Source organism: Macrotis lagotis, chromosome 1, assembly GCF_037893015.1.
Source record: "Macrotis lagotis isolate mMagLag1 chromosome 1, bilby.v1.9.chrom.fasta, whole genome shotgun sequence".
Classification (NCBI taxonomy): Eukaryota; Metazoa; Chordata; class Mammalia; order Peramelemorphia; family Peramelidae; genus Macrotis; species Macrotis lagotis.
Window position 1 is genome coordinate 362963278 of NC_133658.1, and position 15733 is coordinate 362979010.

Consider the following 15733-nt stretch of genomic DNA (forward strand, 5'->3'; position numbering starts at 1 on the left):
CTCTTCCAATTCCTTACCCCCAGCCATTTACTTTCCAAAAGAAAACATGGATTGATAACTCACTATTTCTCCAAAGTTCTATCTTACAGATAATCATCATTCACCCCCCCCCCCCAAGCTATCTCTTTTCCAGGTAAAGGAACTGACAGAGTTTAAATGTATTTCTGGGTGACATAATTTCCCATCTTGATGGTCCTGCCCTGGCACCATCAATGCACCATATCCCTTCACTTCCTCCTCTGCTTCTGTTGTCCAAGGTTTTTAACCCAGGGCCAGGGGCTCTCCTGACAATAGCCAAAGCTGACTCTCCTACTGTTGTATTCCTCTACCATAGAGTCACTGGGCCACAATGGATGTAGTGTTGGTCCTGGGAGTCAGGAAGACCTGGGTTCAAATTCTTCTTCAGAAAACTACAAGTATGATCTTGAATAAGTTACTTAACTTCTCTTGGCCTCAGTTGCTCAGTTATAAGATGATGTGGTTGACTTGGATGCTCTGGAAGGCCATACTAGCTCTAAGTCTATGACTCCAATATCTTAGGATGATTGTAAAGAAAAGAGTCCAGGAACTACCTGGGTATCAGGGCAGGCTCAGATTCACCACATAAGTCTCTAGCTAAGCCTTTTCTTCTGCTCCCTCAACCCTCTGTGAGCTTAAAGTATTGGGGCCTCATATTCATACAATCTAACATGGGAAAGAAGATGGCAGTTGCATCTTTTGGGAGCTGGAGGGTGCCAAGGGATAGAACTCAGTGACCGAATCAGAATCAAATAAACAAGTGCTTATTATAATAATAGCTCCAAAATGCATGCAGAGGGTGTGTGTGGGGGCGGTAGTGTTTCTAGTTGCAAAGCTTTTCCGCCCATTCTCTCACTCGCCCGCTCTCAGAACAACCCTGGAAGCAAGGCTGGCCAGGCATCAATTCCCCCATTCTACTATAAGGGAACCTGGCTTGACTACCATCACAGTGTAGTTATCTACAGCCCTAGGACTCCAGATGCTAAATCCAGTACTTAGGTCACTGTATGTTCCAAATTGTAGGGGAGACAGAGTAGAATGACACTGGGTTTCTCCTGCCCTTGAGGTGCTCATTGTCTAGAAATACAGCAATGAAAAAACTTGGATAGCAAGTCAAGTTAACATGAGAAGAAAAAAACTAATCTCCTACCCCTGGTTCTCTTGTTTACTTACCTCTTGAAGCCCCAGCTGGGGTTTCTGGGGGCCTTTCATACAAAAATGCCCCACTTGAGTTCTCTGATTGGGGGTGGGGCAAAGATAAGATAAGAGAATTTTCCCATTCTGGGAAGGAAGAGAGACATGGGGAGGGGACTGGATGACCACCAAAAAACCAGTTTTTGACAGAAGAGTTAACCCTATTAACCTATGGGTTCTGGGGTACCCACCCTTATTTGGAAACCTAGGCTTAGAAAAAAAAGATTCCTGGGCCCTGTCTCACAATATTTTACCCTAACCTCAGCAGATATTAATACTCTTTTCTAGGGTCTAGGGAAGAGGAAAGGGAGGGGAGCCAGGAGAAGCTCCTCCCCAGGGACTAGCTCTCAGGCTAAGGGGGAAAAAGTCAGGGAGAAGTTGAAGCTGTTAATTGCTAATCCCTGTGGACTCTAAGCTGGGGCTTTGGCAAACCTGCTCACGTGCCTACTGATTAAAACCAGATGGTTTAGATCTGCCAAGTGTCCCTAGGGTTCCCCGCCTGCCTCCCTTGTCCCTAAACCAAGAAGTCCCACCCCAGCCCTTCTGGACCTCCTTCTGGCTCAGAGATGCTCCCAGTTCTGATGGTGGTGGGAGCAGGGATAGGAGGTCTGTGCTAGGACTTAAACCTCAAGGAGATGGGCATAGGAAGAGAGACAGAGTAGACACTGCCTATCCTCTTTCAGAGAATTGGGGGTGGAGGGGCACGCACCTCATCAGGTCCCTGAGGATCAGAGTCTGAAACAGTGAGCTGAGGCTAAGGGAAGGAAGGAAAATGCAGTTGAGATCTCTGGGGACTGAAGAGAGAATGTGAACATCCCTCAACTTAGGAAGAGTTGGATTCATATAGAAAAGGGCAACAGGCACACAAAGCCCTCTGGAAACAGAAGTGAGGGATTTCTCTTGTGCTGTAAGGGGCAGAGGTCTGGATGGTCTTGGGGAGTCAGTTTCTGAGACCCCTAAGGCTGGTCTTCAAGTAGGAAGGTAAGAGCTGGGTGGTGAGCCTGAGCTCCTCCCTCCTCTTGAGAGAAGGGAAACAAGGAAAGGCAACAAGGGCTTAGACACTCCTCCTCCTAGTCCTACCCAGCCTGCATCTCCCTACTTCCTAACTCTTGGCCCAGAGCTGAAAAGTATCTCCAAACAGGAGACTGACTCCCCTTCCCCTTATTATCAGCTAGGAGCTTCAAGGTGACCCTGAGTGATGGGCCTTCCAGATGCTGGGCTGGGTAGAAGAAGCAAAGCTTTGCTGCAGAAGAGGCTGTACCACTGGGGAGGATCACCTTCCTACCTGTTCTGTGCTGCAAATGACCGCCCCCCCCCCCTGCAGTCCTTTCCATCACCCACAGGGAACCCAGGCCCCTATCTAATCTGGACCCAGACAATATTCCTAAATTAACAAATTACTGCAGAGGGTGGACAGAGATTGAGAGAGGTCTCTTTTTCTTTGTCCACCTGGCTTCTAGGCTGTGAGAAAGAGGAGAATGGGATGGGGGGGGGGAGACCTCTCTGCCCCACACACAAACAGAACATCTCACCTACAGAGAAAGACAAAAGAAAGCCAGGGCTCCTCTTCCTCCTGAATCTTGTTCACTTCTAATCCCAGGGGAAGAAAGCCAAACAAAGACACTCTATATCTCTTTTCTTTCTCAAACACACACACATACACACAAATGTAAAAACAAAATTAGATTTAGAGATGGAGGTCCTGAGTTTGAAATTTGGCTTATAATTGGTACCTGAATTCCCCCCTCTTGGAAGCCTCAGTTTCCTCCTCTGATAAATGAGATAATTATTCTAGATGAACACTAAATCCTCCTCCACATTCATTTACCAATCTCCCTTTCCCAGTCATTCTTCTGGGGCTAGGGGTGAGAGCTGGGAGGGTCGGGTCGGGTGTGACCCTAACCAGCCTTATATCAGACAGCTCATGCCCAGAGTAGAAACAAAAGGATCAGGGTTGGCTTGTCTTCCCTTCCACACACACGGGTCAGGTCTCATACATGCCTGGCTGATCCTCAGGGAAGGTCTGTGACTTTTTTCTTCTTGGGTTTGTATAAGAATGAAACAAAAACATTCTGATCTGGGCCCGAGTTTACCTAGTTCATCCCTCAGCTCTGAGTGATGCCTGGAGCCACCGTGATGCTCCCTGCTCCCACAGCAGCCACCCCCCTGGCCCAGCAGGTGCAGAGTCCCTCTGGGTGGAGCAGGTGGCAGGCAGATGTGAATAGGACCGTTGGGAACACCTGCCACCCAGAATAAAGGTGGTCTAGGAAGGTCATAAGTGTCTCAGGGTCCTCCCCTCATTGGGCTCAAGTAAGTAGAAAATCCTCACTGTCCTGTTCCCATGGTCACACCCCACCCCACAGAGATCATTATCTGTCCCCATAAACCCACCCTTCCTCCTAGTCTCCCTCTTTCAGTCATAGCATTATTTTTTTAGGTTACTCAGTTTTGAAAATCAAGAGTCAGCTTCATCTCTTCACTCCCACTCCAGGCTTCCAATTTGTTGCCAAGTCTTGTGGATTTGACCTTCCAACCTCTCTGGAAACTGTCTCCATCTCTCTTTCCTCACATTACAACCCCCTTAGGACCATGTCGCTTCTCACCTGTGCTATCATTACAGAAACCACCTCACTGGGACCCCTGCATCTTGTTTCTTGCCTCTCCAATCAATTTCTCACCCAGTTGCCAAATTAGTTATTTTTTGAAACTCAGGTCTGATTGTGTCATTCCTTTGTTCAAGAAACCTCAACTGTTCCTTATTATCTTTAAGGAAAAAATATAAACCTCTCAATCTGGCTCTGAAAGCCTTTCACCATCTATTAAAATGGAAACATCTCTCTCTGGCATTCACAATCTTTCTCCCACTCTCTTTCCAGACTGACTGTCCATGTTTCCCATGTTCTCTACAATCCAGGCAAAGGAGCCCTCTTACTGCTTCCTATTCATTGTCTATCTCCTATCTTTGAGCCTTTTCCCCCTCTTTACTATCAGCTGTCTGTCATAAGCTTGAAATGCCCTCCTTCCTCATTTCTACCCCTCCCTGGCTTCAAAGTCCAGCTAAAGTAAAACCTTCTTCAAGGGGTCTTTCCTGATTCCCTGAAATAATTAGTGTTAACTCTTCACTAATTATTTTGGTGTAATAAATACAACTGTTTTACATTTATTTTTTAGAAACTTACTTCTAGTCAGGTAATTTAACTCTAGGAGAATATAAACTCCTTGGGAGTAGAGATTTTTATATCAGAATGTAGCAAAGTCGTGGACATAAAGAAAACAATAAATTCTTTTTAAAAGTGAATTGAATTGGACTGAGGCCAGGTGATTTCCAACCCCTCAGATAAGGTCAAGATTTATTTAGCCTAGGTAAGCAAGATAACTGACTCCTAGGGGCTGTATCATCTCAATTCTGTTCAATATTTATTAAACCCTTACTGTATGCAGTAGCCAAAAACACAGAGAGGTTTGGATTGTAACAAGACATAGAAACATGCACAAATAACTGGGAAACAAGTTAGAGAAATGAAATTCGATGGAGAGGTCTTTGTGGAGGAGCCAGTTGGCCCTAGGATCTTGGAAGGAGAACACTTTTTAAAAGATGGAGCATCCAGGTCTATAGGATGGTCACAGCAGAGGGCAGAGATACAGATAATGGTACTAGGCAGAATACTGGATGAAGTCAGGAAGGTTAGGCTTGGATCACATCTCTGCCACTCCCAAGCTGTGTCTGTGATCAACTCCCAATGACTCTCTGGGCCTCAGTTTCCTCATCTGTAAAATGAGGAAAATCCTGAGACCCTTCTGACTCTAAGTCAGAAGAAATCAAATGGTCCAAGTCAGATAAAGCTGGAAAGATGATAGGACCCTCTGCCCAAGGTCTCAGGGATAAATCTCAAGGATACTTGAAATCTTTGTTCCAATTAGGATAGACTACAAAGAGGGAGAGCCTAGAATAAAGCGATTCTTGACTCTCTCCTCTGCCCTGCTGGGAATTTGTTCTTGGTTTTCCTTCCTCAATTGTAAATTCTTATAATTTTATTTTTATCTATACTTAACAAACATCCCATTTTCATATACATTGTAGAACAGAAGGAAGAGAATGTACCTAAAACTGTAAATCTCCATTACATATAGCTTGCTTTTATTTTTAACTATATATATATATATATTATATTATATTTAACATGTAACTCTCAAAGCTGTCCTGCTTGTCTGTGATTCCTTCTCACTTTTCTATTTTCTTTTTTTTTTTTTTTGGAAGGCGGAAGAGAAGAGACCCTATCCCTATCTCTTCTTCTCTTTTCCAAGTTGAAAAAAAAGAAGAAAAACAAAATTCTATTAACAACTATGTGATCAAAACAGATTCCCTCACTGGTCATTTCCAAAAAGTATGTCTTATTCTGCATCTTATTCAGGAGGCAAGTGGAGGTTTATGACTCTGGTGACCAGTAAGTCAACCAGAATTTATCAAGTGCCTACTATGTGGCTGTCACTGTGGTATGTGGTGAGGGTACAATGAAAGGTATAAAAAAGGGGGGGCAGCTAGGTGGTGCAATGGATAGAGCACTGACTCTGGAGTCAGGAGGACCTTAGTTCAGCCTCAGATATATAATAATTATCTAGCTGTATGACCTTGGGCAAGTCACTTAACCCCATTGCCTTGGGGGAAAATTTTTTTTAAAAAAGTCCCTGTTCTCAAGGAGCTAGTTCAAAGTCTAATGGATGAAAGGCTAATGGCCAAAAAGCCTACAGTGACACCTTCCTGAAGGAGATGTCTAAGCTGGCTTGTCCTGAAGTCATCTGAGGGTTGTGACTTGTGGTTCTTCCTGTCATCTGAATGGTGAGAGAAGGTTATTCTCCAGGCAGTGATGGGGAGAGAGAATCCTGAACCCTTTTCTGTCCTGTAACAATAAGCTGGTGGTCAAGTGGTAAATCCAAGTATTCAAGGGGCATTTATTTAACAACTCAGATATAAGGTATACTCAACAATAAGAACTGATGTTCACTTTAAGGTTCATTATGGCATAGTAGAGAGAGAGCCAACTTTAGTTATTAAGTCTTACCTCTGACATATACTGGCTATGTGACTTTAGGCAAGTCACTTTAATGTCCCAAGCAACACTCTGAAGCTATTAAATCATAAAAGAGTGGTCCTTAGGGCAGCTAGGTAGGACATAGTACACTGGCTCTGGAGTCAGGAGGACCTGAGTTCAAATCCAGCTTCAGATACTTAATACTTACTTAGCTGTGTGACCTTGGGCAAGTCACTTAACCCCACTGCCTTTTAAAACAAAAACAAAAAAGGGCGGCCCTTTAGTACAGGGAGTTTCCTAAACATTCTCTATTATGATCTTCATATATTAATATATTACCACATATTATGATATAATACTATATATTACTGTATATTATACTATAGATGAAATTTTGGTCCAGATTTAAAAAAAAAGGTTTTCAAAGGAATTTATATTTATTGTCTCATTTAAGAGGCAGTTCTCTTAGAATTAAATTGCAGAAGAGTTGCCCTTTGTTATGGAGTTTCCTTACCATTCTGTGATATCACAGGTTTAGAGTAAAAAAAAAAAAAGATTTCAAAAGCATTTACATACATTGTCTCATTAAAAAGGCAGCTCTCTCTAAGACTATAAATTGCAGAGATGTGCTGATTTGCAATGGAAGAGAAATATCCTCACTGGTGAAATCATGACAGGTTTTTTTTTTTTAAAGACTAATTCAGTACCATGTATATTATTGTTGCTTGTTGTTATTTTCATTATTCCCATTTTATAGATATGGGAACTAGAGTCAGAGTAGTAGTAAAATGATATCATGCCCATGGTCACATGAGATTCTTCCAGGATCAGATTTAAACCTGGGTCCCGGCAGACTTCCAATTAAGCACTGGCCTCTGGTCTACATCAAGTCACTTCACAAATCAAGCTAGTCTTTTTCTCAATTCAACTGAACAAACATTAAATTGAATTAAACACTAAAAAAACCCCAACACAACTAAGACAGCAGATGAAGGACTCTAAGCAGAAACAAGTCTCTGCATTTTCTCCAACTATGGAATGAGAGCCCAAAGTCTTTCCCTGAGTTGGGAGGGAGGCTTTATGAATGGCAGGTTCAGCAGAAGACAGTGCCAGGCACTAGGCATGGACTGTGGGCAGGTCACTTTAACCTCAGTTTGCCTCAATTTCTCTATCTGTAAAAAGGTGAGATCCCAGCTCAATCCCTTTCTGAGATGCCAGATGAGACCCAGTTTCCTTTAAAATACAAGTTGACCTCTCTCTCTTGCTCCCTCCTCAGTTTTCTCACTTCATCTCTGCCTCTCTGCTGTAAAATGAAGGAGGAAAATTAAGACTAGATCTGAGAGTTTCTGACGGTCTTTCTGGTTCCAACATTTTGTGAATCTGAGCTACCAAGTCTTCCTGAGAGGCAGGATGAGACTGTCTTGGGAAAGTGGAAAGGAATCAACTTTAATAGGCACTTTGCTAAGCATTTTTTAAATAATCTCTCATTTGATCTTCGCATCACCTCTGAGAGAGGTGAGATTTTTACAGTTGAGGAAACTGAGGCAGGCAGAGATTGCCCAGAGTCATAAAGTTAGTAAGTGACTGTGATTATTATCTCCTTTTTATAGTTGAGGAAACTGAGACAGACCTAGAGCTTGCCCAGGAGCATACAGCTAGTAAATGAAATGAGGCCACATTTAGGGGCAGCTAGGTGGCGCAGTGGATAAAGCACCGGCCCTGGAATCAAGAGTACCTGGGTTCAAATACCGCCTCAAACATTTAATAATTACCTAAGCTGTGTGGCCCTGGGCAAGCCACTTAACCCCATTTGCCTCGCAAAAAACTAAACAAAAAAAAAATGAGGCCATATTTGAACTCTGGTCTTTCCTGACTCCAGGCTGATATTCCTTGGCCACCTAGCTAGGGGATTGTGAGGACAAGAAACAGCAGCATAACCAGGAGTAGCTGGAGCAGAATACATGAGCAGCACATACATGCATATGTATGCAGTTATAGACCCTTGTATAACAAATACGGCTATACACAATGACTCTTTTTAAACTTCAAAGAATGGGATAAATTAGCAAGGCCTAGGAGTCAGACCCCTGCTGTGCCTCTTTATGACTTACTGCTAGAACCAAATGCAAATTCCTTTATTTGGCATTTAAAGTCCTTCACAACCTGGGACAATCCACCTTTCCAACACATCACTCTTCTTCTCGAATACCAAGGTCCAGCCAAATTGGCCTCCTGGCTATAGCCCTCACATACATAGAAGGAGGGTAAACAAGTGCTTGTTAAAAACTACAATGGGCCAGGCAGGGTGCTATCTTATCTCCTTTGACTCTCATAGTAACTGGGAGGTAGATAGTTGCTATTATTTTTACAGTTGAGGAAATTAAGGCAGAGAGAAATTAAGTGACCTGCCCAGGGTCACACAGATAGTAAGTGTCTGAGGTTGGATTTGAACTCAGTACTTTATCTACCCCATCACTCCATCATCTACCTCTCCTCTCCATGTCTTTCACACATTATATTCCAAGCCCTATGAACTCTAGAATCCCCAGCTTGCTTGACAGTTCAACTCAAAGAATCATTCTCTACATCAGGGATGGGGAACATCTGGTTGGAGGGCCTTAGGAGACCTGCAAAATTATTTGGTTGGGCACTGCTAAGGCAACTATAGGAGCTTTTTAGAGGTGAATTAATTAAATGTTTGACCAACATACAGCAGGCTAATTTTTAAGTTTTGGCTCTTGGCAGAAAAAAGGTTCCCCACTCCTGCTCTACATAAAGATCCTGACTTCTATTCCCTCTGGCTGCTGGTTCCTTCTCCCTAATGTGACCTTTTATTTATTTATTTTTATGTCTATGTACATATATTATTTTTTAAGTCCAACTATATGTTATATGTGTACTTCTATATGTCGTCTCCTCCATTAGAATGGAAGCTCCTGGAGGACAGGGACCATTTCATTTTTCTTTTGGCAGTCCCAGGGACTAACAGCACTGTGCTTAATATTATAAATGATTCTTGAATGATATAAACCCGAGTACTTGAATATTGGTACCTGAGTAGGGAGTGTGTGTAGCCAGCTTCCTAGTCTAAAGGCCTCTCCCTAAGGCCCTGAAGAGAAGAAGCAACGGTTTCCTCAAACTAGTTCCTTACATTCCAGGATACACCTGCTATTGGTGATCCCTTCCCTGGTCAGAGCATCTGCTGACACAGCTGAAGGGTGTCTTCCTTTTACAGATGGGGAAAGAGAACCAAACTTCCTTCCCACAAGACCCACTTCCACATGGCTGCCAACATATTTTCAGGTTTCATGTGAAACCATCAATGCTAGTCTGTGTCACTGGAGTCAGGAAGAGACATCTTCCTGAGATCAAATTCAGTCTCAGACACTCACTAACTGTGTGACCCTGGGCAAGTCACTTAAGCCCTGTTTGCCTCAGTTTCCTCATCTGTCAAATGAACTGGAGAAAGAAAGGGCAAACCACTCCAGCACCTTTGCCAAGAAAACCCCAAACAAGACAGTAGAACATGACCGAAAAACAAGGATACTAGAAGTTCAGAGGAAGGAGAAGGCAGTGGGAAATGCAGCAGACTTGGATTCAAATCTCACATGTCATCTTGTGCTTTAAGAAACTTCATCTCAGGCAGCTAGGTGGTGCAGTGGATAGAGCACCGGTCCTGGAGTCAGGAGGACCTGAATTCAAATCTGGCCTCAGACACTTAATAATTGCCTAGCTGTGTAACCTTGGGCAAGTCACTTAACCCCATTGCCTTGCAAACACAAAAAATAAGAAACTTCATCTCACTCAGTTTCTTCATCTGAAAATGAGGAGGGTTGGATTAGGTGACCTCTGAGGACCTTTCCAGCCTAGATTTGTAGGTCTGAAGTCAAGGATTTAGGAACCAGAATGCCAGAACTACAAGGGACCTCAAGCATCATCTAATGCAGCCCTCTCAGTTTGCAAATGACAAAACAAACCCAGGGTGTTGAAGTATTATTTTGTGACCTAGGGTGTGCCTCACACTCAAGCTCCCCCTCCCTCTTTTTCAGAAAAATGGAAAAGGATCAAAGTGGGCAGAGAGAAAGGGAAAGCAGACATGACTGGGACAGAAGTAGTAACAGGAAATGAGACTAGAGAGTTAAACTGAGTCCAAATGGTGCAGAGTATTTAATGACAAACATATAAGCTGAGATAAGCATAACAATCATCATCATCATCATCATCATTATAATTATACAATCCTATCCATGATTTACATTTATATTGCACTTTAAAATTCAAAGAGTATCTTTAACAGCACTATGAGTTAGGCAAGCCAGATATTGTCCTCATTTAGCAGAGGAGGAAACTGAGGCCAGAGAGGTTAAGTAACTTGTTCATAGTCATGCAGATAAGTAAAGGACAGAGCTGGGATTCAAAACCCAGGTCTTCTGACTCCAAGTCTAGTACTCTTTCCACTTTATTGCATCAATTGTTCAATTCTTAATTCAAAGAACATTTATCAGGTACCTATGTATCAAGTAGAATCCTAGGCCCTTGAGATACAAAGACAAAAAAAAAATGAAACAATATCTATCTTCAAGGATTTTACATTCTGCAATTTTTTTGGTGGGAGGAGAGAGAGGAAGAATACAAACAACATATATTCTGATATGAAAATACAAAGTATATACACTCAGTAAATACAAAATAATTTGGAGGTAAGCATCAATAAATGAGGACAATAAGAAAAGGCTTCAAATAACAGCTGAGTCTTTGAAAGTATCTGAGCATCAGAGTGACTTTCAGAAAAAGTGTACAAGAGGGGTTTGGAGAGACTGGAGCTCCTGGCCTAATAGGGAAGACACAGGGCCCTGGTTGGGAGTGGGCCCAGATGAGGGGGAGTGAGGGGCTGGAGAAAAAGGCATGACTCGAAGGTATATTTTGGAAGGAAAAATGACAGGACTTAGCAACTGATTGGATGTGAAGTGTGAAGGAGAAAGAAGAGGCAAAGAGGACACAGATCTGAAGATGGTGGTGTTTTTGTGAGAAATGTCAGAGCCAGGGGAAACAAGACAGGAAACCTTGGAGCACCAGGGCAGACAGGTATATCCACAGAGCTAGAACCCTACATGAAGCCACATGCCCACAGACACAACCCTGGACACAGCCCCCTACCCCGTCTACCAGACCAGTGGAGGCCTTAATGCTTGGTCTTCATCTGGACCTAAACTTATGTGGGAGACAGAAGAGTTGATGGGGGTCAAGTGGGGGAGACCCTCTTACTTTCTGGGGCAGTATGCACAGAGGGATCCTCTTTCCCCTACATGGGAAGAACTATCAGGATGTGTGTGTGTGTGTGTGTGTGTGTGTGTGTGAGAGAGAGAGAGAGAGAGAGAGAGAGAGAGAGAGAGAGAACAGGACAAGTAGCTCAGCTGACTGTGGGCCTAACTCATCTTCTTTAAGGTAGGTGAATACACAAGAATACTTGATTTGGAACTGGAAAACTAAGGGGCCAGTCCCAGATTCTTCCATTTATTAGTAATAGGTTCCTGGATAAGTCACTTACCAGTGACAGTCTGAAACTCCATTTCCTCATTATAAAATGAGGATGATAATAATAATAGTTATACTCCCTACTTCAGGAAAGCTATTTGTATACCGAAAAGCCCTACAGGAATGTAACCTATTGTAAAATTGATCCTACCTGAACTCCTAGTCCCTCAACTCCCCACATATGGAAAAATGAGACTGAGGGAGGAATGAGAGAAGGAATGGGGTCCATGAATGCCCTCTAGAAATGACCACATTTTGCAAAGACTGAATAGATGTTGAGAGAGAATGAGATACAAGAGGGGGGAGGAAGGGGGGAGAAGGGAGAGATAGAGAGGTCTACATGGGAAAAGAAAACAGAAATGAGAGAGTGATAGAGAAGGGTGTGCAAAAGAAAGAAACGCACAAGAAAGGGGTAAGAGATGGGTGTGTGTGAGAGAATTAGACAAACAGGAGGATGTATGTGTGAAGGACAGAGAAAGAAACAGATATGAGGGTGTGTGAAAGAGGGATGAATGTGTATTACTATGAGATGGGCATGAGTATTTGTGAGCTGGAAGGTTATAGGAAAAGGGTGTGGGTATTGGTATGTGAGGGAAGGAGGAAGGCTGGGGTCAAGGCTGGGTCAGGCCTGGGGAGGGGGATCGGAGGTGGAGCTATGGTCTCAAATGAAGTGGCATCTAACACTGATCTGGGGTGTCCAGCTCCCCCTGCTGACACAACTACCCACAAGGACCTGCATCCTTCACTGAAAACAGGGCTGAGATGCTGGGGCTAGGGGTCACTCCTGGGCTACACAGGCCCTTCCTCCCTTTGCTGGCCACAAACAACAGATCACCCTGAGTGTTTGAGGAAAGGCCTTGAGAGCCCCCACCTTGGCTCCTTTCTTCTCCTCTTCCCTCCCTTCCCTTGGACTAAGAGGCAGACCTGCTGTCTGGCAGGGGTGGGGCCAGGGCTACCCCTAGACACACACACATCCACATGCTGGGCACTGCAGGCAAGCCCTGGCCCTTGCCCAACAGGTGCCTGCTCTGCTTCCCTGCTCTCCCTTTGCTTATCCCCTGACAAAGCTCAATTCTTTCTTCTCCATAGCCCCCAGGAATCTACCAGGGACTGGAACCAATCCTCCCCCCACCCCTCTGCAAGGCTGTGCAGTCCTGACTCACTGGCAGTCCCCCTCTACATCTGTGTACCACACAAACACACAACCCGCACACATGTGGTACAAATCACAAATACACAAAACCATCTGCGCAACATGCAAACATCCCCACAGTTTATCCATACAACATATAAACACATGTGCACCCTCACACAGATGTTCATCACCATCATATGCATCTATACATCTATCTGTACAACAAAGCAGCACAAACCACCCGTGCAACATGCATTCATTATACATGTGACCATCCATGCAACACTCATCATCACACACGACCATCCATGCAAATCACAAATACATCCACCCATGGCTCACACACACGGCCATCCATGTAACAGGGAAAGAGTCCAGTCCTCAATTCATTCATGTAACATGCATGCATGTGTTCAAGCACAATGCAATCTATGTAACATGCAGACAACCCCAATACATGTTCAATTGTATAACATGTGACAATACAACATAAGATGGGGGAATGAGGGAAATCCTAGGACAGAAGGGCTAAGTTAAGTGTAACAGATAGGGAAAAATGGGGGTTGAAGCAGAAGGAGTCTTAGGAATGCTGAGGAGTAGAAGGAGGAGGATGGAGTAGTGAGGAGGCAATAGGAGGCCGGATGAAAATGAGCAGGGCAGCAGGAGGAATAGAGGTAGGGTAGGAGAAGGCTGGAGGGAAGGTGAGAAGAGAGAGGACAGTGGAGGGAGGTAAAGGAGAAGTGGGAAGCTGGGGCAGGGGATTGGAGTAGTTCTTAGGGAAAGGAGGGGACAATGAAAAGCTTAGAATGCCTGGGAGGGAGGGAGGCCCAGGGGGAAGCATGGATCCTTAGAGAGACCATTTAAGGAAATGGGCATCAGCATCAATCAGAGGGCACCCCCCCAAGGAGCTCTAACCAGCGGACTCTCCCAATAGATCCTGCAGCACAAGGCCTCTGGCCCCTTGAGCTAGCTGCCCCGTGACTCTGCCTGACCCCCATGACTATGGCCACCTCCAGCAACAGCTCCCTTGACCAGGGACTGACTGTCCCTCTAGTGCCCCAAGCAAGGCTCTGCGAAGCCCTGCCCTCTACCTAAGGGAAAAGGGAATGGAGCTTGGGGAAGCTGGGAGCAGCCCCAGCCGGGCTGCCCCCATTCCCTGGAGTTCAAACAGCCACTCGCAGCCCCTAAGGGCAGAGGAGGAAAGAACCAGGATGGGTAGGGTAGAGGAAAGGCAGGGGCTCCACTCCAGAGGGGTGAGCGGTGGAGAGAGGGAGGAAGGAGAGGGATGGAGGGAGGCAGAGAGGCAGGAGAGAGGGAAGGAGGCTGGGAGGGAGGCAGGAAGGAAGCAGGGAGGCAGGAGGGAGGCAGGGGCAGGAGAGAGGGAGGCAGGGAGGCAGGAGGGAGGCAGGGAGGCTGGGAGGGAGTCAGGGAGGCAGGGAGGCTGGGAGGGAGTCAGGGGCAGGAAGGAGGGAGGCAGGAGGGAGGCTGGGAAGGAGGCAGGGGCAGGAGCAGGGGCAGGGGAGCAGGGGCAGGGGAGCAGGAGGGTGGCAGGGGCAGGGATAGGGGGGCAGGAGGGAGGCAGGGGCAGGAGCAGAGGCAGGGGAGCAGGGGCAGGGGCAGGGGAGCAGGGGCAGGGAGGCAAGGACAGGGGTCAGGGGCAGGAGCAGGGGCAGGGGCAAGGGAGCAGGGGCAGGGGGGCAGGAGGGAGGCAGGGGAGCAGGGGCAGGGGGGCAGGAGGGAGGCAGGGGCAGGGGAGCAGGGGCAGGGAGGCAGGGACAGGGGGCAGGGGCAGGGGCAGGGGCAGGGGCAGGGGCAGGGGCAGGGGAGCAGGGGCAGGGGGGCAGGAGGGAGGCAGGGGCGCAGGGGCAGGGGCAGGGGCAGGGGCAGGGGCAGGGGCAGGGGAGCAGGGGCAGGGGGGCAGGAGGGAGGCAGGGGCAGGGGCAGGGGCTCCGCTCGACTCCTGGCAGACAACGGGAAAGGAGGCCGGGCCGTGCGGTCTCGGGGCGCCCACCCCGGAGCCCCCTCCCCTCCCGCCGGGGCCGGGAAAGTTCGGGCTGGGGGCCCCGGGCCGCGCAGGCGCCGCGTGACTCACCCGAGGCGCGGGGTCGGACGGCGAGGACGAGGGCCAGGAGCGCGGGCCACAGGCCCCGCGGGGGGCGGCCCATGGCCGGGCGCGCGGCGGGAGGCTGCGGGCGGGAGGCTGCGGGCGGGCGGGTGCGGGCGCCCCGGGCCCCGCGCCGCTCAGAGGCTGGGCTCCGCGCCCCGGCCCGGGCCGGCGTCCATGCCCCGGGGGCCGCCGCCCTGGCCGGGGCGGGCCGGCCGCATAGACGCCAGTGCCCGGCCCGCGCGTGGCTTCCCTGGGCGCCGGGTCCGCGGCAATGCAGGCGGAGCGCGGCGAGCGGAGCCGCGCGGAGCCGCAGCCGGGGAGCCCAGCCGGGGGTGGGGGGGGGCTACGGGGGCGCCGCAAAACCCGGACTGGAGCCGCGGAGCGGAGCGCGGCGGCGCCGGAGCCCGGGCGGGCGGGGGAGGGGCCGCGCCGCGCCGGACAGCCCCGGCCGCCCCCGCTCGGGGGAGCCCTCCCAGCGCGGGGGGGGGGGGGGAGCGCTTCCTCTCCTCCCCCCGCCCGCCTCCTAGATGCCCCCGGGGGAGGGGGCAGAAACCCGGGCTGGATCCCGCACCCCTGGAACGACAGAGGGAGGACGCGCAGCGCCGTGGTGCCGGCCCGCTCCCCGCCCTCCCCCCGTCCTGCCGAGTTTAGCAGAAGAGGAAACTGAGGCGCGGAGTGTCCGAGCGGCGGACCCCTAGATCTCGTCCAGCCCGG

General features: G+C 47.8%; 1 protein-coding gene across 1 annotated transcript in view; it reads right to left on the minus strand.

Moving 5' to 3' along the window:
- Window positions 1-15111, minus strand: part of UNC5A (unc-5 netrin receptor A) — a 100110-nt gene extending 84999 nt beyond the window's left edge. The window contains exon 1 of the mRNA XM_074212325.1: window positions 15005-15111. Within this exon, the coding sequence (XP_074068426.1) occupies window positions 15005-15077 (73 nt within the window). The 5' untranslated portion in view covers window positions 15078-15111. The remainder of the gene's footprint in view (window positions 1-15004) is intronic.
- Between the last annotated feature and the right edge of the window lie 622 nt (window positions 15112-15733).